Source organism: Tyto alba, unplaced genomic scaffold (assembly GCF_018691265.1).
Source record: "Tyto alba isolate M040663 unplaced genomic scaffold, T.alba_DEE_v4.0 Super-Scaffold_12, whole genome shotgun sequence".
Taxonomy (NCBI): Eukaryota; Metazoa; Chordata; class Aves; order Strigiformes; family Tytonidae; genus Tyto; species Tyto alba.
Window position 1 is genome coordinate 5,340,131 of NW_024881274.1, and position 26,427 is coordinate 5,366,557.

Below are 26,427 nucleotides of genomic sequence, written 5' to 3' on the forward strand. Positions count from 1 at the left end.
CAAGAACCGTGCAAAAGCCGTGTAAGAGCTGTGCAAGAACTGTGCAAGTGCTGTGCAAAAGCCGTATAAGAGCTGTGCAAGAACCGTGCAAGAACCGTGCAAAAGCCGTGCAAGAGCTGTGCAAGAACCGTGCAAAAACTGTGCAAAAGCCGTGTAAGAGCTGTGCAAGAACCGTGCAAGAGCCGCGCAGGGCTCGCAACACGGAGGTGCCGGGCTCCCGTGCCTCAGTTTCCCCTCCCACACCCCGCTGTCCCGGAGCGGGGGGTCGCGGACAGCCCCCTGGGTGGCGGCCGGGACGGCTCCTCCGGGATCCCCGCCCACCAACGCTGCCCCCCCCCCCCCCCAGCCGCTCCCCACCCGTGGGTGCCGGGGTCTCCCCACGGCCGCGCTCCACGTGGAGGGGCGGGGGGCGACGGAGGGGGTGGGGGCGGAGCCTCCGCAGTGGGCGCGGCTACATCGGAGGGGGCGTGGCGAGGGGGCGTGACCGGCGGCGGAAGTGTGGGGGCGTGGCGAAGCGCGGCCGTCGCCGCGGAGGAGGGAGGGAGCGGCGGCGGCTGCCCGGTCGGTCGGTCGGTCCGGTCGGTCGGTCGGTCGGTCATGCGGCAGCCGTAGCCATGCAGCGCGCCGAGCTGCGGGACGGGGAGGCGGCGGCGGCCGCCGCGGCCTCTTACCGGGTGCTGAGCCGCTTGCTGGGCTACGGGGCCGGGCCGGAGGCGGGCGCGGCGGGCGGCGCCGTTACCGGCGCGGCGGGCGCGGGGCCATCGGGCCCCGGTGTCGGGCGGCTGCCGGCGGCGGCGTTACCGGGCGGCGGAGCGCTGCGGGCCCAGCGGCCGCCGCCGCAGCTGATGGTGTTCCGCAACGCGGCGGAGGGGCGGCCCGGCGAGGAGGGCGGCGGCGGCGGGGGGGGGGGGGCCCCGGCGGGAGGCGGCGGCGAGCTGCTTTGCCCGCGGCACCGCTGCGCTCTGGAACCCAAAGCGGCGGCGAGGTGGGGGACGGCGCCGCCCGGGGGGCTGGAGCTGCAACTGGCGGCACTGGGGCTGCGGCCCCCCGGGCTGGGCGCGAAGGGACCGGCGGGCTGCCCCTGCCCCTGCCTCGGCCCGCCGCCCCCCGCCGGGCCCGCCGCCGAGGAGACCAGCGACGCGCTGCTGGTGCTAGAGGCGTTGGAACCCGACGAGGCCGGGAGCTGCTCCGAGGAGGAACCGGGTTCTCCCGGCCGCGGAACCGCCCGCGCCGCCGGCAGAGGAGCCACCGGGACCGGCCCCGCGCCGCCGGCCGCTGCCCCCGGGGGAGCCGGTCCCGGCGGCAGGAAGGGTTCGCTCAAGATCCGCCTCAGCCGCCTCTTCCGCACCAAGAGCTGCAGCGGCGGCTCGGCCACCGGGGACGCCGCCGCCGTCGCCGTTACCGAGGGCCGGCGCACCGGGGAGCTGCCCGCCTCGGCCGGCAGCCTGACCGACGTCTGCGGGGCCCGCGGCCGAGAGCAGGAGCCGGGCAGGTACGGGGGGGGGGGGGGGGGGGGATGCTCCCGCTCCCCCCGGGGGTAGGTGAAGGAGGGGGGGGGGGGGGGGGTCGGTGAGGTGGTTGTGGGGTGCAACCGCCTGCGTCGCTGGTGGGGGGGGGGGGAACCTTGGGGTTGGTGGCAGGCACGGTGTGACCCCCGAAGGGGTGCTGGTGCTGTGTGACTTTACCGGAGGTGGGGGGGGGGGGGGGGTGACGGCGGGGCGCGGGTGCCATCCCGCAGACGGGCACCGTCGGCTCCGGGCTCTGCTGAGCGGCTGCCGAGGCCTCCTCTTTGACACGGGGGGGGGGGGGGGGGGGGGCGGTGGGCGCTGCGGGAGCCCAGGAGAGGCGGGTGGAGGAGGAACGCGCCGCTCTGAGCCCTGCACCCGCCAAGGGGGTGGCGGAAAAAACCTCCGGGAGCAGGGTAACGGGTGGCTCGGGGGAGCTGCCGGAGCCCCGGGGATAACGCAGGTGCTGGCCGAGCGAGGATGTGATGCGACACTGGTGACACGGCGCTGGGACCCAAGGGGCTGGCGTTTCCTCTCGTGGAATGGTTTCCTGAGGCTCGCGGGCTCCGGCCTCGGCGGTGGTGGGTGCTGCCGGGGGGGGGGACACACGCTCTGCTCTCCCCGTGCTCTCCCGGTGCTGGGCAGGAGGAAGCGTTGGCAGCCGGAGGTTGGCTGGGTCGGGCGTTAGGCTGGAGGGGCAAATCCTGGGACCTGTTGGTGTGGGACCCTCGGCACCCCCATGTTCTGTCACCTCCGGCACTCCTGGGCTGCTCGCCTTGCTCCAGCCTTGCTCTTCAGCAGAAGACATGAGCTGCTTGACACCAGCTGGGGAGGGTGGAGGGTTGATCTGTCTGTACCTGCTGCCCAGGTCAGGGTGGGCCTCCTGTGCTCCAGAAACCACTTTTTGTAGCGTTTCCAGCAGCAGAACTGAAATTCCCGGTGGAGGAGGCAGGGAGAGCCTGCCCAAGGTCTGTGCACAGCCAGCCCAGGAGCAGCGTTAAATAATTGAATGAACTCTGAGTATTACAGCACAGTCCTTTCCCTGCGGGGTTAATTAACCTTGTGTAAGGCTTTTGGGGTGTGTTGCCTACTCAGTGCAGCTGAAGACCTGTTGATGGGCGAGCAGGAAACTTTCTCCAGGCTTGCTCTGAGGATGCTGACCTTGGGTCAGGTGTGACCCGCAGCACCGGCTTGCGGTGACCGAGCACTTTCGGCAGCCCAAACGGCGGCCGGGCTGTAACAGAGGCTGGAATTACCTCCCCTTTGAAACAGAGGATGGCTCCTGAGATGGGGCAGCCTCAGCTCCTGGGGCAGCTCCCAGCCCTGCAGCTGGTCAGGGTGTTTGAGTCCTCCCCGGAGCTTGTGTGTCCACGAGGAGCTTCGCTTTTGTATGTGGGGTGGTGAAGCTGTTTTATACAACAGCTTCGTTCTCCACAAATGACTAAAGGAGCCTCAAACGGTAGCCGAGTTGCCTGCGACGACATAATGTTTTGCTAATGCGCTTGTGGTTTGTTCTGTCTTCGCACTTGATGAGAGCGAGGAGTCCTCGGGACCTCCCAGCGCCGGGGTTAGGTGTTGGAGAGTTGGCAGTCGTGTCTGAGCAGGGAAGCACCGTATCGCTGCCCGGCTCTTCCCTCTGCTCAGGGAGTTTAATGGTCACTCCTCCTGCTCCGGCGTCGTGCAACTCCACCGCGCTAATTAGGCAGTATTTTAACAAAGGTTACTTCAAGGTGCCTGATGCAGTAACTCTCGTGGTTCAGGGATGACTTTGCTGCTTCCAGTTCCAGGAGTCCCATTCCTGCTGACGAGGGCTGGATTATTTGACTGAGGCTTTTAGCTGCTGTGGAACGTGCTGGTGGGATGCGGGTGTGCTCGGTGCCGGCATCTCCTGCCAGGAGGCTGCGCGTCGACGGGACGGTCCTTGCTGGCCCCAAAGGTCTGGCCCTGCTCTTGTCAGCATGGATGAGTTGTTCGGGATCCCAGGATGCCCATATTCTCATGAGCAGGTTAGGCACAGTTTAGCTAAGCTGGGCTTGCTGGGAAGTGACTGGCCTCAGCAGATGCTGCTTTTTCTGTTCCTTTCCTCCCAGTTGCCCTGGTGCCTCAGTTTGGAGATGTGCAGTGACTCGGTTTTCTGCTGTGGTCTCTGCTAGAGTTAATGCCACGCTCGTGAATGCTCTCTGCTGCTTTGTACCCGTCTTCACTGGTTGACTGGGGGGATGACGATGACCTTTCCTTGGCTCTGCTGAGAGCTGGAGGCTGTTCCCTCCCACTGCGTGGTCCCCATTAATATAGGATGGACTTGACGTTCACCATGAGTGGCTGCTGCAGTCGCTCATGGCTGACGAGGTGGGCTCAGAGTAACTTTTGGGTTAATTCATGGCTCTGCTTGCTATCGAGCTCTCGTTCCTGACCTGTAGGTCTCAGTGAGCTGGTGGTGAAGGGTGCTCCCTTGGTCCACAGTGGGTGTTATCTAGTCCGGCTCTTTTTTTAAACTTTCGCAAGAAGCAGAATTCCTGGTATTTGGAATTGCTGGTCCTGGAGGCTTCCCATCGTGTTGCTGGTCCTGGAGGCAGCACAGTGCAGCTTTGTCTCCCGCCTGCAGCAGCAGTTAGGAAGGAAACCAGCCCCATTATCTAAAATCAATAGTTGGGCTCTGCTGAGCTTCAAGAGGCTAAGAAAATAAACGTGGAGATACCAACGTGCAGCTTCTCACCAAGAAATACTTAAAGTGATATTTAAAGGTTCTATCAGTGAAACTGCTCTTTTTTTTTTTTGGAAGCAGTTTGTACTGCAGGGGTAATCGGAGGGGAAGGGGACAGGGTTTAGGCCCTGGTTCTGCAGAGGGACGGGTGCCGGCGTAGCTGAGCTGCTGCCAGCATCTGCTGCAGGTCGCTTGCCAGGCTGCTGCCCAGGTCTTGTAAGTTATCTGTACTGGTGACCTTGGATTTTTAACATGTATCTCTAATATTATATGCATAAATCAGCACGTGACTGGGTAAGACTTGCCTTAGTGTTACCAGGACAGTGCCTTGGGACGAGTGAAGGCAGCACAGTGGGAAGTGCTGGCCGCTAAGGCAGCAGCCACAGCTATTGCAGAACTGGTGGGTAACCGACCCTAAAAATCCTTATTTGCTGGAGCTTGAGGGGTTTCCCGGTTCTGTGTGCTCGAATCTGTGCAGAATCTGTCCGTGGCATTTCTGAACGGCCATGTCCACCTCTGGCTCTTTCTCCAGCTCTGCAGGGCTGCGCTGATCCGGTGCAGCAGCGTTCACGTACCGGTCACGCGTAATTACTTCTCCGTGGGTTTCAGCATTGTGTAGATGCTGCAGAACTTGAGGGCAGGAGGAGAAAGTATGGAAGTGCGTTGTTTTGGTGGAGACTGAGTTGGGAAGTGGAGGGTTTAGTCCATGCGAATCGTTTCTTCCTCTTGCCTTTCTGCTCATATGAGCTTGCTAGAAATGAGAAGTCCTAGAAATCGATGGCTGTAGAATGTTGGCATAAAACATAGCTGTTTTGGTAACAGCAAAATGCCAGCAATGCTCCTTTCCATCTGGCTTAGTGGGTGGGAGCAGAGCTGTTAATATATTATAAGGTTAGTTGATATTAGTCCAGAAGCGTAATTTTGTGTTTGCATGTGTGGCTGATAAGTGGTGAATTGTTCTCCTTCCGGAGAAAAAAAATCCAACTCTCTAATAGGTGCAAGAGACTTAAAATGAAAACACTTCCAAACATTTTAATGAGGCTTTATATATCAGGATGATGAGTGTTCTTAGTGGTTTTATTTGCAGACTTGTCGTATTAAGCGTTTCTTCACAGCTGTGTGACCCAGTGGTGTGTCTGGACACAAACGAGCAGCATTGGGGCTGTGCTGGGAGGAGATGCGGGTGTACCCGTCTGCTCTGCACCCCCCCGGCCGTGTGAGGCCGGAATTCGGGCTGCCTCTCCCCGCCGTAGGGCGGTGGGGTTGCGTGTGCCCCGCGCAATCCTTCCTGGGGGGCCGCAGACCTCGCTCGGAGCTGGCTGTGTCTGAAGCTTGGTCCGGGTTTCGCAGGAGGCTGGGAGCAGAGCTGGGGTCTGGAGCCCGAGCCAGGCTTAAGGTTGGAGGTCAGCCGCTTGCAGGGAGGAGGTTGGAGAGCGGGGAAGACGTCCGAGAGGAACGATAGCAGCCTGCTTGCAGTGGGAGTGGGGGCTCCTCTGCGTGGTGAGTAGAGCTGGGCTCTGAGCTCCTCTCTAGATCTTGGTGGTGCCGTCACTTGCCTGGGTGCAGCGGGACCAGTTTCTCTGGCCAGCTCGGTGAAGTGGCACTATTTAACTTGGCGTAACCTTGTCCGACCCAACGCAGACCGATACGGACTGCCCGGTGCCGGGATGGGAATTGCACAACGTACTGTGGATGCTGGAAAGTCTGTCGTCAAAGCTGCGCTTCTGCTCGGCTTTGTTCTTGTGCTCCTCTCAGGTGGGAGTGAGTTTCTGGCACCAGGGACGCGTTTCTCCACTCGCCGCAACCGTGGATTCAAGGCCTGGGGTTGCCATGCTCTGTGCCTCAGTTTACCAGCATTTTCTGGATCGAGCCCTTTAGCATTGCCATGGGGAAGGTGCTGGGAGGAGTGGTTTTGTGTGGGGAGAGCACAGGGCTGGCTCCGGCGCTGTTACAAGACTGCTGGTTTGGAAAGCAAGCTTCACAGGAATTGCTGGTGTTCCTGGGTCCTCAGCGAGGTGGGTTTTTTGAGCTGTTTCCATCCATCTCCATGGCTCCCGGTTTAGCTTGCCTGCATTTTGAAACCCTTTGGGGAGATGGTGCCCTCCAAACGCAGCGCGAGGGCATTCGATGCGCTCGCTCCAGGCACAACCCCTAATTGCACAGGGACCCAACCTGTTTGTCGAAGGCATTTGGCAATACCTGATCCAGAGAAATAGCGTGACGTCTGTTGTGAAACAGCTTCTTGGCTCCGGTTACCATACTTGCTTGGGGTTTTTCTTTCCAAAGACTTTATTAATTACCTAGTTAGAGATTTGCTTCGTAGCAGGACGGAGACCTAGCTTTACTGGTTGACTGCCCTACTTAAGCCAAAGCACTGCTCTAGGAGTCGAACAAATGCAGCATTGAGCTGTCTCGAGCTTCTGTAAAGAATGGTGAAGGTTCTTCTGGTTTGGGAAGGTCAAACAGTGTTTTTCTTCTGGTGGGATGCACCGAGTCTCCTCATCTCTACTAACAATGTTTTTCTCACTTCCAGTAGGAAACACAGACTGACAAGAACTCAAAGTGCCTTTTCCCCGGTTGTGTTCAGCCCCCTCTTCACAGGTAAGGATTTGAAAGATGAACAGTATGGCGTTTCATTTTGCTATGAAAAGAGCAGGGTGCACTTAACGACTGATGCCGAGTGTTGCTTCCACATGCAAACTGGCATCTCTGTGAAGAGTTCCTCTGTCCTGCTTGGCCTCAAACCCTGAACAAGAGGAGCTGTACAGAATGTGGCTGTTGCACATCAGCGTTTTGCAATTCCTCCTCTTGAAACGCAAGTTTGGGTTGTGCTTTCGGAGGCGAAGGTCCTTCCTCTGCGCAGGGCTCTTCGCATCCAAGCGGTTTGGAAAATCCCCTGTAGAGCAAGTGCAGCTCGGTGCTCCCCTCCCCGTGGTTTGAGAGGGGTGAAGACCAAGCCCTGCTCCCCACCTGCACCACCCACCAACATCAGCGGCTCCGCCGCATGACAGCTATGGGAATTGAAACCTCTTTTGTGGAACACTACCTCCTTCTGCACGTTTCCCCTCTCTCCTTGCATCCTGCCGGTTTCTAACCTTCCTTTTTCTGCTGGGGGGGGGGGGGGGGGGGGAAGTTGGCTGGTTTATAAATGGTGTGAGGGGAAGTCCTGCTCCGCTGGTGGCTGAAAGCTGTAATGCTGAAAAGCTCCTGGTCACGGTCATGTGCCTCTTGCGTGGGCTCCTAGTCAGAACAGTCCTAGCCACAGGGCTCGGGGCTTCCTTGGGAGAATCCTGTCTCAAGACTTGCGTGAGTAGGAATCTGAGGTCACAAGCGAGCATTTATCAGCTCTGCGGGGTTTTACAAGGCTTGTTACGGAGGTCAGATTCAAAATAAGTTCACGTTGAGGGACTTAGTGCAGAGCAAAGGAATCAAAACGTGGTTGTGTAGTAGTGAAGCTGCCTTAGGAGAGGCGGGTGGGTAGAGCTGAAAGCCTCTTCGTGCTGCGGGTGTTGGTGTTTGGTAGCGGAGCTCGGTGCGGGACCTGGCGTGTGGTTTGTGTTCCTGAGCAGGGCGAAGCCCTCTTTGGAGAGCAGAAGTGAAGTCTTCCTGAGAACTGGTTTAAATTTCAGAGAAGTGACCTTCATGGCAGAGCATTCATTTGAGTTGCCTGAAACTAGTAATTGGAAGCTTCTGACCTGCTCCTGCCGTTTCCTGTAGCTCGCTCAGCTCTTGCAGAAGTGGAGTCTCTTGGAGGTAATTCAGCTGCGGTGGGGCTTGTTCCCTTCCCCATTCCCACATCCCTTCAGCCGATGTCCTGATAGCGGAGTGGCATGCAGAGGACATGCTCCTCACACGATGCGGCCGCCTCCCTCAAAGTGGTGTGTGCATTTATTTCGCAAATCGAGGCTGCTGAGAGCAAAAGCTGCTTCTACTGCTTTGTCAGCTGTTGCTAGGGGAAGTTGTGAGTGTAAAACCATAATTCGGTGTGCTGGTGATAGCAGTACGTGGATGTGTGTGCGGAGGTGCTTTTCCTCAAAAGAAACTACAAAGCAAAACCTGGAGTTGACAAATTTTTGCTTCAAATTTGCGAGGCTGATTTAATAATGGTTAGTTCATGCTATTAACAATTTTTAGAATTACTCATGCCCATTTTTGTCAGTCGGTGGAATAGTGGCAATGCACTTGTAGGAGTTTTTTCTTAGCAGTAGGCAGTAGCAGTGTCCCCAAAGTGAATATCTGAATTTTAATTGCTTTGGTTTGTTGACTTCTCTGGGTTTTACACTGCTGAGGTCTCGGTTTCTTTAGTGGCTGCTGTATAGGGGATTTCCTGAGGCTGAGACCACCAAAGTGGGACAATGCCTGGCCCAACTTGCGTGAGTTTTTTGGTGATTTGCTCTCAGGTTAGTGTGTGTGGTGAGCGAAGGCCTTTGGGAAGGCTGTCCTGGGCTTTCCTGACCTCCCCTCGGGTGCCTTTTGGAAGTGCTGGCTCCGTAAGTCCACCCCAGCCTGCCACTGCAGCTCCCGCTGTGCTGGGAAGGATCTGAAAGCGGAGTTACTGCAACCACGCTTAGTCTGGTTTGTCTTTTGTTTTTGTTTATACAAAGTGAATGCAGCCCAGCCACTTTTAGTTTTACGATGTGGAAATGAAAGAGTGGCTGTGTGCATGCGTGTGCTCTCACACCCATAAGTGCCTCAGGGAGGAGGTACCTCGGATAATAACCAACCCTAAATACTCCTCTTAACATCGCTTATTAATAGACAGGACTTTTAAAAGCAGAAGGAAGCTGAGTCAGTATTGTCCTGTGTAATGGGTGGTAAATACATTGTCAGGCACTTAGCGAGAGGTGGGTGATGCTGTGTGCGGTATCTGGAGCAGGAGAGGAGTTCTCTGCCCACAGGAATTGAAATTTAAGGCAGCCAGACTTCGTTGTCCTTGAGACCATGGTTCAGGGATGATTTGGTTTTAGTGTTGGTTCATCAGAGCCTGGTTAGACTGATTTTTTGATTTTTTTATTTTTTTTTTTTTAAAAAAAAAGAAACCTGCCTTGGCTGTGGTACCCCCGCTTAGGGTTTCTCTTTGGGATTTAGTTGTTTTCCTTTTGACTCTGTATCAGTTCAGTACCGAGGCTGATGCTTTAACCTTGATTTGATGGCTCATTTCTCTCCCATGCTTTTTAGACCAGTTCTAAGCTTCTCTGGTTTTAAGTCAGGCATCTCAGTGTGTGTCGTTATTTTCCCCAAGCAGCATCCTGGATCCAAAGCCTTTAGGCTTCAGTGAATTCTACTTATTTAATGTAAAAGCCTATCCAGCTCTTTCTTATTAAGAGCTGGTACCCTCATGGCCTTTGGGCTAAAAGGCATTTCTGTTTGATCATCTAAGGTGTTGGCAAACTCAGACTGGCATTAATAGGAGCGATATCTGAGAGTCCTGTGCCGGCGGGTGCCACACAGAGGTGTGAAACCATTTCCCAAACATGATACAAAGCGCCAGCGCTGTGAACCGTTGATGAGCTCTGCTTGATACGCGAACTCCGTGCTGGAAAGGTCTCAGTGCCTTCCTCATCACGTCCTCCCGGTGCTGGATTCGGGTGGGGTTCAGGCACACGTACCTGTGTCCTGACCTTCGGGCTGCGATGGCAGAGCTGATCAGTGTCTCCAAAGCAGTGCAGCGAGGAGACTCGATTCGAAAACAGCTTAATGAGATCATCTTCCAAACCCTGCGGAGGTTACTGCCCCTTTCCCCTCTCGCCCTGCCTTCCTGCATGCCCCGGAGAAGGTGCAATACTAACAGTCTTGCTCCACCAACCTTCAGGTGAAACAGTGTCACTAGTGGACGTGGACATCTCTCAGCGAGGACTGACCTCCCCTCACCCTCCGACTCCACCACCTCCACCACGAAGAAGCCTCAGCCTGCTAGGTACCGTCCTGGAGAGCATCCCGTGCCGTGTGTCCCTCCGGGAGCGTAGGAACTGCCCGTCTGCCCTTGCAGGGATGACGGGGGAGTGTCTCGAGGGTCGCTGACAGCAGGCTTGCTGCCTGCTCACCTGACCCTGTAACATGCCTGCTCAGCCTTCCCTGGCAGAGGATTTTTTTTTTTTTTTTTTTTTTTTTTTTTTCCTCTCCCCTGTTTGTGGAACGCTTCAGTGTTTCTCTTAGATCAGCCAGGAGGGGAGGGCGGTGGTGGAGCAGTGCGAGGTGGGAGGTCATGTGCTGGTTTCGTAGCGTTTCTGCTGCTTTTGGGAACTTTTCCCCCTTCCTACCTATCGCCCAGCGAGGCCGGTTCCTGTCTGCGCTCTCTGTTTGGTGGAAGTGGAGGGTCCCCGGGAGGCGGCTGCACCGGGAGCCTGGCTCAGCTGCTCCCCACCCTCCCCTGGAGGAGGGTCCTCTGAGCAGGAGCAGCTGAGGATGGGTGAAGTCAGCCTTAGCGAGCAGCACCTTAACCTGCACGTCCCGTGTGCCGGGTCTGTGAAATCTGTAAACGCCGTGCCACAAGCTGCATGCGAGGAGCTAGCTGGGCTGGAAAAGGGACTCCCCCGCCCTAGGAGTGCGTGTGAACGTGCATGTGTGCGTGCCGGGGGACGAGCTGGGCCCGCAGCCGTCCGCGCTCCGAAAGCGAGAGGAGGAGGAGGATGGTGAGCTGCCGGTGGGAAGCTCCAGCTTCGCTTCTTCAGGCAGCGCCGGGCGCCGCTTCGCTCGGGGCGTGTTGTCAGGCGCTCGCCGGCCGGCGCAGAGCTCGCTCGCTTTCCCGTTTTCTGAATCTCTCTTGCCTCTGTTCTCTCCTAGATGATATCAGTGGGACGCTGCCTACATCTGTCCTAGTGGGTCCAATGGGCTCCTCCTTGCAGTCTTTCCCTCTGCCTCCGCCTCCTCCGCCCCATGCCCCAGGTCAGCTTAGCTTTAGCAGCAAGGCTCTGGCTTTCCCTCCGGGGATCTGGACTTTGAGGGTTTGTTTTGGGTTTGGTTTTTGTTTTGTTTTTTTTTTTGGTAAATTTTAAGGCTGCGCTTCGGCCTTTAACAGCAGCGGTGCTGCCTGCAGTGCCCGCTCAGGGACATGAGGTCCTGCGCTGCCGAGTGCTCAGGCTCTTGTGTCAAGGCTCTGGTTTCCGTGCGGCGTGGCTCTTGTTGCCCACAGGAGTTTTGCTGAAGCTCGTGGTTGCATCAGCTTTATCCTCAGTTCAGCATCTCCCGTTTTCTCTGGTTCCTTTTGGGTTCAGCAGAAGCGGAGCCCGCTCCGATTTGCTCTGCGTCAGATAATGTGATGATGAGTGTCAGCAGCGTCAGAAAAGAGCCATGGGAGCAGGGTTCAGTGCAGGAACCCCAGGTTTGAGAGCCAGCCTGGTGTGCGGTCCAACCGAACAGCAGATGAGGATGTTTCCTGTGAATTTACCCTTTTGCTTTTGGTTTTCTTCAGGACCCATAGGGTTTTAGCTGCCCCTTTTTCAGGCTGTGTGTTCATTCCTCCCAGTCTGTGCACTTCCCTTGCCTTCCCTCCGAGCTAGCCTAAGGAAATAGCAGGTGAAGGCACTGAGTCACCTCGAAAGAGCCAGGTAGTGACTCCCACTGTGCCCTTCACGAGGACATTGTCCTTCCACCGGTCAGCCCAGCATCCTCCTCCACACTGCAGCTCTGCCCCTCCTGCCCCGACCTCTAGAGCCGTGCGAGGGGGACGGGGCGACTCATCTTTGGGGGCGAGCTCCCCACGGGTGACCGTGGCCTGGGCTGTGTCTCCCTCTGCAGACGCCTTCCCACGGATCGTCCCGCTGAGGCCGATGGAGGCGATGCCTGGGCAGCCCACCCCACACCTCCAGTGTCCGCTCTACCGCCCGGACTCCAGCAGCTTCGCAGCCAGCTTGCGAGAGCTGGAGAAGGTAACGGTAACGGGGGGTGGTGGCACCAGCTGCAAGGGAAAGACTGGAGGCCTAGGCTCTAGCTTTGGGGACTGATCATCGCTTTTACAGAGCTGGGAGCATAAGGTTAGGATGGGGTTGAAAAAAAACCTTCTTTGAGTCTAGAAAAGCCTTTTTCTTGTGCACAGAAGGGGTGTCGCAGTCTCATCTGTTCTTTTGCCACGTCGGAGTGTTAAGGGTTTGGAGGGTGCACTCGCATCCAGGGGCAGGGAGTCCCAACCATCCGTAGTCCTGGGTGCGGATACAGCTAGCTGCTTCCATTTTGGCACTTAATTAACAACAAGAGCAAACTGTATCGTGTTTGGTTGCTGATAAAATCTTTCTTGCTGACGTTCTGGCTGTCTCTTCTCCTAGTGCGGGTGGTACTGGGGACCGATGAACTGGGAGGACGCAGAGATGAAGCTGAAGGGGAAGCCGGATGGCTCCTTCCTGGTCCGAGACAGTTCTGACCCCCGTTACATCCTGAGCCTGAGCTTTCGGTCGCAGGGCATCACCCATCACACCAGGATGGAGCACTACAGAGGTGAGAGCCACGGCCGGGCCTGGGGGTGCTGCTGACAGCGGAGACCTGTGACTGGGACCAGTCTGATCTCGAGGTCCCAAAAAGTGCTCTGGGGCACACAGCTGGCAAAAGAGGGGGAAGCAGCGGCAACGTGTCCTTGCTCCTGTGTTGGGGTGCTGCGGGAGGCCTTAGAAGCTGCGCTTGACTTTGCTTCTTGTGCCTCAAGCAGCAGCTCTCCTTATAACCCTGAAAGATCGGGGAGTACGAGGCATCCCTGTGCCTGTCCTCAGGCCTTGCTTTGGAAAACTGGACTGGAAGAAAATGATAAGGTCTTTGGGATGAGATGTGCAGCAAGAGCCATCATTCGCAGCGGTCAGTGCTTCCCAGGAGGGGGGTTTTATTTCCCTCTGAAACGAGAAATGATCTCGTGATGGCCGCAGCTCATCACCTTGCTTTGCTCTCCCCCTGTCCGAGGGACACCGGGCAGCGATCCCGCCCGCAGTCGGTGCCAGGCTGAGGCTTTAGCTCCACCGCAGTGGGTTTTTGTTCTGAGAACTCCTGGCACGTTGTTTGTCCTCCTCCTTCCTGCTGCGCTCGCCCTCCCGCGCCGGCTGCTTCTCACCTCGCCCACACGCTTTGTCTGCTCGTCTTCACATGTGGTTTTCTGTATTGAACCCTGGTACAGGCAGCTGTCCTCAGGCTGAGCAAAATGCCCGAGAGGCTCAGTGCACTGGGGGGGAAACTGCCCTGGAACCGCTGGGCAGGCTTTAATAAGAGCTGCCTATAGAGCCTTGTCATTAAATGTGCCTGAAAATAATGGGTTGAGAGGCTTCCCAGCCAACCTGCTGTAGAAAATAGTGGTTTACAACCTTTCAGAGCAAAAGCGCGTTTTTCTTCTTCTTTTTGCCCTTGCCCCAGGGATGTTGCTGTTGTCGTCTTCCACTTCTGCTAGTGAAACCTGGCAGCGCTTCTGGCCCCTCTGATGGAGAGATGCCCCAGCATTAATTCTAGTCCATCTAGAGCCAGTTCCCCTGTCCCTGGCCATTGCGTAAGAAGGGCTTTCATCACCCTGTCCTTATAGAAATTACAAGAAGCTCTTGCAGCTGGCGATGTGAGGCTGCCTGGACAGGGGATACTTTTTCATAATTGAGCTTTGGAGCAAACTTCTCCTGCTGCTGGTCTGGTTTCTTACTTCAGGGCCAGGATATGTCCATTCTCAGAGCTTCCTTAGCCGGGTGTCCTTCCCTGTCCTCAAGCCACCCTCCTCGCTGCACAGATGAAGGCTGGTGCTGCCGCCTTCCCCGGGGCAGCGCTCCCAGCCATGGCACCACATCAAGGATTTCATTTTTTTGGGTGCGACGCTCTGGTCTGTGTCGGCAGCCCTGTGTTCCCCCCACCCCCCCAGACTGGCTGCCTCGTGCTGAATGTGCTGCGGCAGCGTGGAAAACTGCAGACCGGAGCACTTTGATAAACCAATGAAGATGACAAATGGTGAGGCTGGGGGAATGGTAAAGAGATAAATGCTTGACCTTCAGGTTTCAGGTAGATGAGAGGAAGAAACCAAGATTTCTCTGTCTTTTTTTAGGCGAGCTGAGTAGGCAGGCTGGGGAGGCTGGTGTTTGTGCTTTGTCCTTCGCATCTACTGGCTACTTTTAAGGGTTCGTTCAGATCCAAGATTCCCAAGAATAATTGTTTATTTTTGTGTTTGCTGATCCTGGATGTTTAGCAGGTGCTCCCAAACTGGCCGTGGCAGGGCTGAGAGGTATCTTTTCCCAGCAAAGCCTACCAGGCCTAGCTGTGGGGCGAGGAGGTGGGTTTTCAATTTTGGGGGCTGTATATAGCCCCTGTATTGCTGGCTGCTCTCCACCCTACAGAGCTGCTTCCTCTGGTTTTTCTGTGACAGGTCGGTGCTGCGGGGCTGGTGACGCTGCTGGGGGACCTGCTCCTCCAAAAAATCCCTTACCTGAAGTATGTACTGGATTTGGCTACACCTCCTCCTTAGCCCAAGTTCTTTACAAGGATGCAGGGTGTTTTCAAAGTCACTCCACTGCCTCTCTGGCTGCGGGTTACAGTGCTTGTGCAGATGAGAGGTGTCCCACACCTCCCCTGGGAACCTGCCCCGCTGCAGGCACGAGCTTGGGTCAGCTCCTGATGGGCTCCCTCCTAGCAGAGCCCTCGTTTTCCCATTTTTCCTCTGCCTGGTGAAGCTCTGCTCTGTGTTGGCTCTTGCTGGAGCACTGACAAATCTGCAGAGAGAAAGGGACATACAAGGGGGGGATGGAGGGGGATATAGACATCATTTTGGCAAGTAAGGGTGGGGGGGATAAATGGCTGCATTTTGGTGCAAGGAGGAGGCGTCTGGCTGCAGCCAAAGCAATCATGAGACTGGTCTGATTGGGGCTTAGCCTATTTAGAGATCTGTAAACAGGCTAGAGGGCCTGCGCTCCCCGTGTTGCCCAGCTCCAGTTTCATTGCTTGCCACTCGAGCTCAAGGCGTGTGTTGTGTCAGGTGGCAGTACAGGGAGGCCTGTGTCAGTGTATCTTGACTGTAATTTGAATTAAGGTGTTTGAAACAGCTGCTCCAATGCCTGCTTTGAAATAAGTGATCCTTGACAGCCGTAGGGCTGGTGGAAGAGGACTTCAGCACCTGGATCATTGTTTTTTAGGTACCTCCGTGTGTGGGTTCAACTGCTCTGATGTGCTAGCTTGCCTTGGGTGTGCTGTTGGTGGGATACCGAGGAGGAGCAGGGGCATCTGCTCATGCTCTTGAAGTACGTTTTGATAGTTTAAGTTTTAGACCCAGCAGTCGTCGCAGGCTGTTTACAAGTTTAGGCAAGCATGACTTGTGGCCGTGCCTGGGTTACAGTGGTCACGTTGTAGTGTCTTTCTGTGTATCCTCAGCTCTTGGAGAGCACTGGTTCCAGTGGAACAGCATCCTTGTGAGCTGATGCCACTGGTGTTTCCTCTTGGTGCCCTGCCTCACCCCAGCTCTACAAGAAGTAGTCAGCCTGGGGCATTCACCTGGCCTTTGAGAACATCAGACTCGGGACTAGATGTCTCCTCTTGCCACCAGTGCTCCTGTAATGTGAAACCTTTTCTGTTCTGTTGGAAGGGACCTTCAGCCTGTGGTGCCATCCCAAGTTTGAAGACCGCTGCCAGTCTGTGGTGGAGTTCATAAAGAGGGCAATCATGCACTCCAAAAACGGGAAGTTTCTCTACTTCCTCCGATCCAGGGTTCCAGGTGAGTCTCCCACTCTGAGGGGGTGTTTTGCTCTGATTAGCTGCTGGTCTGTCCTAGAGAGCCAGTTTAAGGTGGCTTTGATCTGCTGCTCTCAGTGCCCTGGCCTGAGTCCTTGCCCACTGACTTCTCAGAAGGGTCCGGAGGAGCAGATCTCTCGCTCAGTACCTGCACCACATAATCGTGGTGGTAAGGAGACTTCCCAAACCTTTCTTTCCAGGACTATGGAAACATGATACCATCTCACACTGTGACAAATGGAGCGGGAGACTGGAAAGCTACTCCCTCAACAAGCAATTATTTGGCTACCAAAACTCTGCTTTCTTCCCTCCCCCAGTCTCAGTACTGCTGTTCTTACAAACCACTCCATGCTTTGTAGTTTCCCAGTTCTCCCTTGGCTGAGACCCACCTGGGGCTGTCAAGGGGAGAGACATTAAGCTGAGCATGTGGGAACGTTTCCAAGTGTGAGCTCAACCTGAGCCTCAAGTGATAGATACTGTAGATTCAGAGTCCCTGGGGGGACCGTGATGCCAGAGCCCATCAACAGGCAGGTGCTTGCAAGCAAGGAGCGAGTGTTAGTGCAGCTTTGTTGAAGCATGTTTGATAGCATGCTGTTGGGATTGCAGAGTGCTTGTTTCCCCATCCATCAACCTCTGGTTTCTTAAATATCCCTCCTGTTAAATCCAGGCAGGCAACTGGACCGGTATCTTCTGTATTTGTATTTTTTTCCTGGGTTTTGCTTCTCCTGGTGTGCCAGAAACCTAGTCAAAAAATCCAGTGTGAAAGGAAGAGCCTGTCAAATAGGCAAATAGGGGCCAGAATTTGGAGGGCAAGTTAGTGGTGATGCTTTGAACAAAACAGCAGGAATGGGAATGGTGTCGTGGTGAGACAGGCGGTGGCAGTGAAGCAGAGTGGGACAGGACTGGGAGGAGTGTGAGGATCGCTGAGGTAAATCTGCATGTGAAATTATAGTGAATTTGCTCCCTATCCGTATTGCCTGCAGGGCCTAGTGGTGACAGCGACCTCTCCGTGGCACTGCAGCAGGGAGAGGACTCAGCCCAAAGAGGTTCTGGACTAGAAGAGGCTGGAGGGGAGGAGGGATGGGCTGTTCCCTCCTCAGGGCTCCTCGCAGCGCTGGAGTCGCAGCCCAGATCTGTTCAGTGTTGCCCTCTGCTGCAAACACCACCAATTACTGGAAAGCTGATTTATAACGTGGCCGTGCTCTGGGGAGAGTGGGGATGTACAGCTGGTTTTGCAGTGTAACCTACCTTCAAAAAATACTTTTTATTTAAAGATACTTTTCCTTCCTGAGATTTCATCCCTTCGAGAATAGGGCTTTGAGGGCTTAGGACTCCAGGCAAATAGCTAAGAAAGGTCTTGCTCTAGAAAAACATCATCCAAAAAGAAAATGCCCCCCCCAAGAGCGCTGTGCACCTGCTGAGGAGTCCCTTGCTGCCTGGTCCCTGCTCTGCAGGACTTGCACCTCTCCCTCTGGATGCAGCGTTGGATCCGGGCGCTGCTTGGAGTTCGCTGCGCCTTGATCCTTGAAAAACAAAGTCTCGCACTGATGCCCGATCTTTAGTGGGAGAACATTTAGGAGCTGCATCTCCCCAGCGTGCTCGTTAGTGCTGTTCTCCTGCTGAAATGTTAACTGCTGCTCAGAGGAGGGGGCTGTTTCCAGCCCGTGTCTGGCTCCTGGCAGTGAGGCATGTGGCTAGCACAGTGTGCGGAGCTCGTGCTGCGTCCCTGTAGTCGCTGGCTGAGCTCCCAGAGGCTAATTCCTTTTTGGTGGGAGGATAAGGAGGGGGGGCAGAATCCAGCCTTCAATTGATTGCTGTTCTTTGCCTTCTCAAAAGCTGGCTCACAGCTTCCTGAGCTGCCTGGAGCAGTTTTGAGCCCATCTTAGTGTGAAGAGCTTTCCCTTTTCTCCTTTCACTCCATTGCCCTCAGAGACAAGCCAGCAGGAGGGGGTTAGAGTGTAACTAGCTTTGAATCCTTCTGTAAAGACAGATAAAACCTTGTGCTGTGAATGAGCCCAGCTCCCAAAGATCCTTCCTGGTGCTCCTGCTGACCTCTCGGTTCTGTGGGCTTGATTGTTGCTCTTAACTTTGGGGGAGGAGGAGGAGGTTTTCGAGTGGGGGGATGGCTGGATGCAACTCGCTTTCAGCCCTGCGAGGCTGCTCCCTGCGTGGGGAGCTGGCTCGAGCGAAGCTGCCGCCGCCTCTGCCTTTGTGCCCAGCCTCGTGACCCCAAGAATGAGCAACTCTGGCTCAGCTTGAGCTGACCAAATCCCCCAGCTTTTTTAACGCCTCGCTAGAACTACCCAAAGGGTTGTGCAGAGCAAAGCCTACGTGCTAGTCATGCTGCCTGCCTTCTCCTTCAGCTTTCTTCTTCATCCTTTCAAAAGCCTCTTGCTTCTCTGTATAAAGTGATGCTTCATCTACCAGTCTGGGGGAGAGGGGGGTGGCTAGGAGCTTGCAGTGCCCCGAGATCTGCTTTTCCACAGTCGCCCCATGACATCAGAACCGTTGCTGCTGTGTGAGGAAGGCTGTGGAGAGATCTTGCAGCCGAAGGGGTATCACCCCTGGAAGGTTTGGCTCCCCAGTGCCAAGTGACTCTGAAGCAGTGGGCTCCTGGGAAGACACGCTATCAAACACAGCCTCGCAGAGAGCTTGGGTTCCCAAGAGCCACCTTTTTCTTTCCGAATCGGTCGCGGTTCCTTTTTAATATAATGCTCGTCTCCATTTTTTTTTTTTTTTTTTTTTTTTTCCCAAAGGTCTCCCTCCAACTCCTGTCCAGCTCCTGTATCCAGTCTCCAGGTTCAGCAATGTCAAATCCCTTCAGCACCTTTGCCGCTTTCGGATCAGGCAGTTGGTCCGGATAGACCACATCCCCGACCTCCCGCTGCCCAAGTAAGTCTCGAGGACTGGCCTGGGGATGAGTCTCTCTGGTTTCCTCCTTGACTCTCGCTGCAGCAGGCAGTGAGAAGGCATCTGTGTCTGCAGCAAGGGCTCTGGGAGGGAGTCGTTGACTTCTTCAGCCTTGGGACAGCAAGATAACTGCCCTGTGGTGTGTAGGGGTGCATGCGGGAGTGGTGAGCAGCTCAGCTGTTAGCTGTGGGTGCCACAGCCTCGGGGTACCAGCTCCTGTTTCTGCTGGGTGGGTTGGGGGAGAGGCTGTGGTTATCCTCTGCGAGACACTGGTGTGGTGGTGGCTCAGGGTTAAAGCTTCTGCCCGTTCCTTCCCCAGGCCCCTGATCTCCTACATCCGCAAGTTCTACTACTACGACCCGCAGGAGGAGGTGTATCTGTCGCTGAAGGAAGCTCAGCTCATCTCCAAACAGAAGCAGGAGACTGAATCCTCCACGTAGCGAGGCTGCTTCACCCATCTTGTTGCTGTCACTGATGGTACGTGTGTGCTGCTTGTCCGTGCCCCGTCCCGTGGGGTCAAACGTAAATCGCTCTGTTCCCTCTGGTTGCAAAGAAAACACAAAACCCTCCCAAAGAAGCCGTGGCTATTCCCTCCGTGGTCCTTTACCACTGCCCAGCTTTCCGTGGAGAGGGGAACAAGGCTTCTGTTACTTTCTTGTGCATATTTGTGCCCACACGAGCCTGTGCTCCCTCTTATGCCAAACTGGCTGCAGTCTGGGGCAGATCCTGCCGCATCGAGTGGGCTGTTTGACCCCTCTCCCCTCTCTCTTCCCCACTAGGAATTTGATTGTTGCCATCCTGTAGCCCAAGTCAGGCTGTGGTGGGAAGGAGGCACGCGACGGTGGAACCTGCTTCTGCGGTGCCGCTTCTGCTCTCAAGCTCTTTTGTACAGAGAAGAGGGTTCAAGACTCCTAAAAAAGCACAGCAGAACAGGAACAAGAGCCTCGGCTCCTGGCTGAGGGAGAGGAATCTCGGAGACAGCTGAGCCTAGCTCGTGGACTCCCTGCAGAACAAAGAATGTCATGGCACTATTTACAATTTTTTGAAAGTTTTATTTTTGATGTCTTTTTTTTATTTTATTTTCAGCATGAGAAATACTGTATTATGATCAGCTGAATTTTATTATCCTCCCTTGGAAACTTTGAGGTGGGGGGAGACGGAGAGAAGGGGACTCTCTAGGAAGATCATCTGCTTCAGGCATTATGGCAAGACTGTTCTTTTGGTCCTCACCGAGAGGGGATGCAGCCGGAGAGCTGCTTGGAGGCAGACTGAGCCAGAATGACGTGCAGCTATGTGGAATAACCTCTGGGAAACACGGAGCTCTGAACAGCAGGCAGCTGCACAGCTCCCCTGCTTTCTAGGATTTGGGAGGAGAGGGCCAAACCTAGCCTTGGGCAGCTGAGCTTTGCAGCTGGATTTGCAGGGTGGTCCTATATGCTTTTAAGCTGGACCCAAGGAAGGAAGAGCACGTGAGCCATTTGGATGTCGTGGAGCCTTCTGCCAAAGGGAATGGTTGCTGCTGCCCTGGGAAGTGGGGGCTGCTCCTCTGAGGAGTCATCGTTCCCTTAGCAAACACTGGAAGATTTTGCTGAGCCCCTGGGCTAAGTGGAAGGACGGTGGCAAAGCTGTTGCTGTAACTGTTGCAGCAGTCCATGGACCAAAGGTACTTGCTGCAGCCATCTCAGTCTTGCAGAGCTGTAGGACGTGCACTTTTAGCCTTTCTCTGGCTGCCTCCAGAAGCTGTGAATGAAGTGGCTTTCTGCCGAGCTGTGAAGGATCTTGACCAGGAGTTGCTGGGGCATTAAGAGGCATCTCTGGGGTGTCTCGGAGCAAGCAGCAGATAGCAGATACAACTGAGGGTTCTCCTGGAATGGCATCTGATCTCTGTGAGCTTGCTTGCTGCTTCCTGCTCTCCCTGGGATGTCTGTGGAACCACAGCAGTTCGGAAACAGTAAAGCCAAGAGAGGTGTTAGCTCTTGCTGTGTTTCTGTGCTCAGCACTGGCTGAAACACCCCCCTCTTACCCCTTCAAATCCTGGTCTGCTGTTTCATCCACTGCAGCAACATGCAAAGAATACGCATTTCATGGTGAAGTTTAAAGTTTGCCCCAAGTGATGCTGAGAAGTCTGGAGAAGCATCTCTCCTCCCGTATTTAAACGAGCAAATGTTCCTGTGCTCTCAACCCCGAGTGAAGGAAACGCTCCCTCCTGCAACAGTGTGATCTGAAAATGCGACGCTGTGTGTGGCCCGAGTCTCTGGGTCTGAGGTTGGTGCCCTGTGAGCTGGCTGCAGTCACTCAGGAGCTGCTGGGACTCTGCTCTTGCCCTGCGGAATGATCTGTGAATTTGAATTAGACACAGCTGTGTGGATCTTGAAGCAGCCTGGAAAAATTCTGATTGCCTCGGCCAAGAGTTGCTACGAAGGGTGCTAACAAATCCTGCCCTCCCTTTCTTCACCATCACCTCTGCCCTCAGTTTTGGTCATGGAGAAAAAGGATGTTTTTTAAAAAGGATTTGGCTTCCAGATGAAACTAATAACTAAGCTTCAAAATCTGTAGAAATACCTCATCAGACACTACTCACTACTGACTTTGTCTTGCGTTGTCAGGGCAGTGGTTATCAGGAAGGGTGAGCTGCCCCAAGATGAGCTGAACAGAATATCCTGACCCTTGGTGACACTGGAGCTAAGGTAGCCTACAACCCCCGGAGCCCGCAAATAAATGCAACTGCTCTGACTAAAACATACAGCACGTTGGGCGACTGTCGGAGCCAGGGAGGAAAAAAAACATCTATACTTGTTCAGGTGAAACTTGAATATCCGTGTGCCTGCGCCTGCTGCATCTCAGCTGCCCATGTGCTGAAGATTTGAATCTTCCATCTTATCCCTGTGCTGGAAAGGAAAACCTTCCTAAGAGCCAAGCCTGGTCTGATGCCTGAAGCGTCCCAAGAACGTGCCAGCGAGGAGTGGCCAGTGCATGTGCCTCCTGTCACGTTTCTCTCCAAAAAAAAAAAGTCCCTGGAGGCCAGGATACAGTGGTGTGGGCCAGTGTGCGTGGAGAGGTGATGCCCTGTGGGACGCGTGAAGCGGGGGGAGCTGTGAGCCTCCCCTTGCTGAAGCTGGGGAGAAGCCGGTCCTCTCCCTAGTGTGATGGTAGGGACAGAATTTTCCCCCCCTCCTTCCCTGCTCTGGGATGGAGAGGCACAGGCTGGGTTTGGGAAGGAAAAGCAGCCGGCCTGGAGAGCAGACCAGGAAAAACTGGTGCTGGCTGGGCACTGGGAAGCAGTGTAGAGCATGTCCTGCCAACACTGGGCTGGCCTGGGGTGAAAATGCACAACCCTGCTCCGTGGTGGGTCAGGAGAGCTGTCCTGTACCACCCCATCCCCTGTGTCGTCCCCCCCCGAGCTCCCTGTGTACCCCCCCAACTCCCCCTCAGGGGTGGATGGGGAGCCACTATGACGTTTGTAGCTGTCGAAGCAGCAGCCAGACTTCAGGAGCAATACTTGAATTACGTGTCTTTGGCTGTCGGTGTCCTTGGGAGGACTTCTCCCACCAACCTGCCAGGGCTTCTGCTCTTCCCTGAACCCTGGGCACGGCGGGGGCAGCCCTCCCCAAATTGAGGCCAACAGCAAGGCCTGGGGTCTGCCTGCAGCAGCCGAAGTGACGGAGGGAACGTGAGCTGGGGTGTTGGTTAGAGGATGGTGGGACACCAGCGTGTCACCCTGATGTGCTTGGTGTCAGCTGTAGCTGCACAAGCACCGGGGGGGGGGGGTGCTCCGGACCCCCAGGAGCGGTGGGGTCAGCTCTGCTGTGGAAGTGGCAGATGCTCTTCAGCCTCCCCAGGGCCCTGCTCCACCTCTCCTTGCTCCAAGCCAGGCAGTGGAGCTGGAGCACGGTCAGTGCCAGCCTGCTGCCTGGGGCTGGTACTGCTGGATCAGATCCCAAGGTTAACTGTAGTTAACAGCCTTCTCTTGAAACCCATTTAAAACGAAGCTGTTCCTAGAGCTCCTGCACATCTAAGTGCGTAAGGGGAGGGAGGGACTTGATCTGCTGTTTGGATGTGGAAAAGGTCCAGAGATTTTGTTTCAAGGCTGGATGTGAGTGGAGAGGGCGGCGCCTGCCAAGGGGGTGACGGTCTTCGTGGGCACCTCAAAGAGGTGGCTCGGTCCTGTCTTGGCGGTGAACCCCAGCCCGGTTTGGGGAGGAACACCTGATGTTTGTATCCTGCCTGGAATGGTTTTGTAGGTTGGTTCTGGAGGATGCTCTCATCCTGCTGATTTGGAAAAAAATTTTATAGCCTCCTTTTGTCCAACCTTGAATTCTGCAGAGGTTGTTGCCGTCCTCTTTCCTCTATCAGGGACCGGAGGCAGATGAGCAATGACACGGACCATAGAAACTACCAAAGCGCAGAACAGTACCCAGGGAAAAGCTCCTTTTTCAGCTGGAGATGGTGCTTTTTCAGCTGGATGGGTGCAGCTCTACCTGGTTGCAGTGCCCTGTGGCAGGCTTTGCTCCAGCCGGCTGCTCTGCGCGGGGCGCCCGCTCCTTCCCCTGCAGCCTGTGTCAAGGTAGGGAATGACCTGGCTCGCTCCTGCAGTGTGAAATTCAAATAAGCCAGGACAGTTTTCTCACGTGGAAGTTTTCAGCTCAGCATTGACCTCGTTGGGGCCAAAAGAAAGGGGGGGGGAAGTTAATCTTTAGGTTGGTTTGGGTGGGACCTGTGGTGGGCACCCTGAGCTGCTCATGGGAGAGGGAACGGGTGGCTTTGAAAGCACCAGACACATCGTGCTGACATATCTGGCCAGTTTTTAAACCCTAAAAGTTTTTAATAGAGACTTGTGTTATTGTGCACGTGCCTGAAGGAGCCCGTGGGTGCAGGGAGATGTGCAGGGCTGCACCCCGGTCGGGCAGGCTCTGCTGTGGGTGAGGGCTGGGGCTGGAGTCTTGTCTGGGAACCTTTTGGGGAGGAAACTGCTGGAAAGCAGAGTTTGCAAAAGGAAGGATCTTCCTCCTGCCGGTAGGAAGGGAACTGGCTGTTGTCCTCTTGGTTTTTTTTGCAGTTAAGATTTGCCCTTGGGATGATTTTTACCCTTAAAATTGACCATCAGGTCTGAGCCTGCCCCTTGGAGGGCTCGTCGGGGACGCAGACGCTCACCCGAGCCCCCTTTGGCTTTCCAGGATGGGAGGGATTTATTGGGGTGCTCCAATAGCACTCCCCTCCCTGGCACCTCACTCATTTAGAGTCTTCCAGGTGAGACAGGGCAGGCGGGGACACCCCCTGCCCACCCCCCACCCCCCCCAAACATCCCCTGGGGTTAACAGGGGGTCCCAGCAGTGCTGCCTCCAACCGTGCCTCCAGCTGAAAAGCACAACCGGTGCCCCGAAATGCAGCAGCCTCCCAGGGTGAGCTCCCACTGCCCCCCCCCCCCGCCCCCCGGGCTGCTCCCCCACCCCAGCCAGGGCTTTTCTCTGAAAATCGCTGACAGGCAGCGGCTAACACTGGATCCGGACTCGCCTTTAGAGAAGGAACGAGCAGATCTTGGCAGCTCTGAGTGCAGGACCTTGTGCTGCTCATCGCCAGGACTGTTGAACCACCCTTTGGTAGAAATGCAGCTTTGCTTAATTTTATCCCTTTTTTTTTTTTTTTTTTTTTTCCTCTTGTGTGTGCTTAATTTATTAAAATAGTTGCTGTATAATTTATTTTCATAAACTATATTAAAAAGTTACTAAATGGTAAAAACAGACTTGCAGGCCAATCTTTCAGAAGAAAAAGAAAAAAAAGAAAATGTTTTTGATATAAACACAAATGCACTTTTGGGTGTGTTTGGTTATTTTTGGGGGTGGGGAGGGGGAGCCTGGCTGTACCTGTGGGTTTGTCTGTATATATTGTATTAATAGGCATGTTTGGCCTCTCGTGTGGAGACGTTAGTAACTGCTGCAGGTCCTGTTGGGGAAGCTGGCGTGAAGTTCCTGGTTTGGGTTGTTTTTTTGGTTTTTTGGTTTTTTTTTTTTTTTTTGTAAGCTGTCACTGAGGGAGAGCTGACTTCTGTGTTTGTAACTCATTTCTATCGTCGTTTTGACTGATGGGGCTTTTTTGGTTGGGGAGGGTGGGAAGGGAGGAGAGTGGGGGTTTGAAATAAAACGGTTGGAAATTGTTTTAGGTGCTGTGTGTTGTCTTGAGTCCCGGGGTCCGCTTTTCCCCCGCCACTCGCAGCATCTCTGAGGGGTGGGATGGGGACCCAAGGGCTGGAGCTGCTCGGGTCCAGCTCCTGTTCCCCCCCCCCAACTTCACCTTATCCCCCTCCCCAGCTCATGGGAGCCACGTGTGCTGCTTCCCCCCTCCCCTCCACCCTGTGCCGAGGCGCTTCCAACACCCCCGAGTTTGGCAGATCAAAGGCTGCGGAGCGACAGATTGGGGGCAGGGGGGGCCCTCCGCCCTGGGGAGCCTTCATCCCCCCCCTCCATCCCCAGGCGTGGGGCAGCGGTGGGGTTTTGGGGGGGGGGGGGCAGCGGGGCTGGGGCCCCCGTTCCCCTGGGATCCCAGCCCTGGGGTTGGGGCAGGGGTTGGCCCTGCTCTCTGCCCCGGTGCCACCGTCGCGGTCCCCAAGCTGGGGCTCTGCGTGGGGACAAAGACCCCATTGACAGGGCCCAGACGGCCTCTCCAGGCGGGATCCGACATCTGGGGCCTCCTCATAGATTGATTTTTTTTTTTTTTTTTTCCTCTTGGCTGGTCTGAGCTTGGGGGCTGGAGCTGAGATGCCAATGCCCCCCCCCCCCCCCCCCCATCGCCGGCCTGCAGCCGCTAAACCCCGCGGGCAGGACCCTCCCTGCAGAGTGGGGAGGTTTTGGGGTTCCCCCAGCCCTGAGGAGGGTTGTGTTGGGGGCAGAGATGGCTGTACCCCAAGACTCACCCTTGATGGGGACGGTGCCCTGGGGTTGGGGGGAGCCACGTGCCCGGGGCAGGGATGGGGCACCCCCTTGATTTCCCCCCCCCCCCACCTTGCAGCCCCCATAAAGCCCCTTTGTCCGGCCGCCTCCGAGCCGCCCTGGAAAAGCCCCAACATGGCTGCGCTGCGCAGAGCTTATTTTTAACATCTCATTAGCATCAAAAAGCAGCAAATTTTCCCCCCCGCCCCGGTCCCTGGCGAGGTTCGGAGCCCCCAGACAAAAGCTGCTTTCTTCCCACCCGCGCTCCCTGCTCGCTTCCCCCCTCCAGCCCCTGGGGTGCTGGTGCAGTGTGGGGCTCCCCAGACCCCCACATGCCCCCCCTCCCGGTTCCAACGGGTGTCCAGGGGCAGTGGGGTGCGGTGGCCCTGGTGTGTGGGCTCAGCTGAGGTGGGGGGATCTGGGGGGTTGAGCATCGGTTGGAGCCTGGGAGGGTCCCCGGTCAAAAAAAGCCCGTTGGGGTGACACTGTGCTCTTCCCACCCCCCTCAACTCCTCAACCAGCCCTGCCTTAACCGTGAGGCCAGACTGACCCAGAGGTGGGGTACGGGGTATGTGTCCCCCCCCAGTGCAGCACCAGCTCTGGGCTGGAGCCTGTCGAGGGGATGGGGTGGGTGCTCTGCCCCTCCTCATCCTCACTCACCCCAATGCGCTGGGGCAAGCGTGGGAGTGTGCAGAGGAAACTGAGGCACAGCCTGGGG

General features: G+C 55.8%; 1 protein-coding gene across 6 annotated transcripts; it reads left to right on the plus strand.

Moving 5' to 3' along the window:
* The first annotated feature begins 525 nt into the window (after positions 1-525).
* Positions 526-24,522, plus strand: SOCS7 (suppressor of cytokine signaling 7). Of its 6 annotated transcripts, none has more exons than XM_042787357.1 (10): positions 526-1,492; positions 6,743-6,810; positions 10,022-10,126; positions 10,993-11,094; positions 11,947-12,077; positions 12,471-12,639; positions 15,731-15,859; positions 18,633-18,768; positions 19,106-19,263; positions 19,566-24,522. In XM_042787357.1, the coding sequence occupies exons 1-9, from the start codon at positions 615-617 to the stop codon at positions 19,224-19,226; spliced, it is 1,839 nt and encodes a 612-aa protein (XP_042643291.1). In that variant the 5' UTR covers positions 526-614; the 3' UTR covers positions 19,227-19,263; positions 19,566-24,522. The 6 variants fall into 6 exon arrangements, with proteins under 6 accessions (XP_042643291.1, XP_042643292.1, XP_042643294.1 ...); XM_042787358.1 differs by having other exon boundaries at positions 6,746-6,810; XM_042787360.1 differs by lacking the exon at positions 10,993-11,094.
* Positions 24,523-26,427: the final 1,905 nt, after the last annotated feature.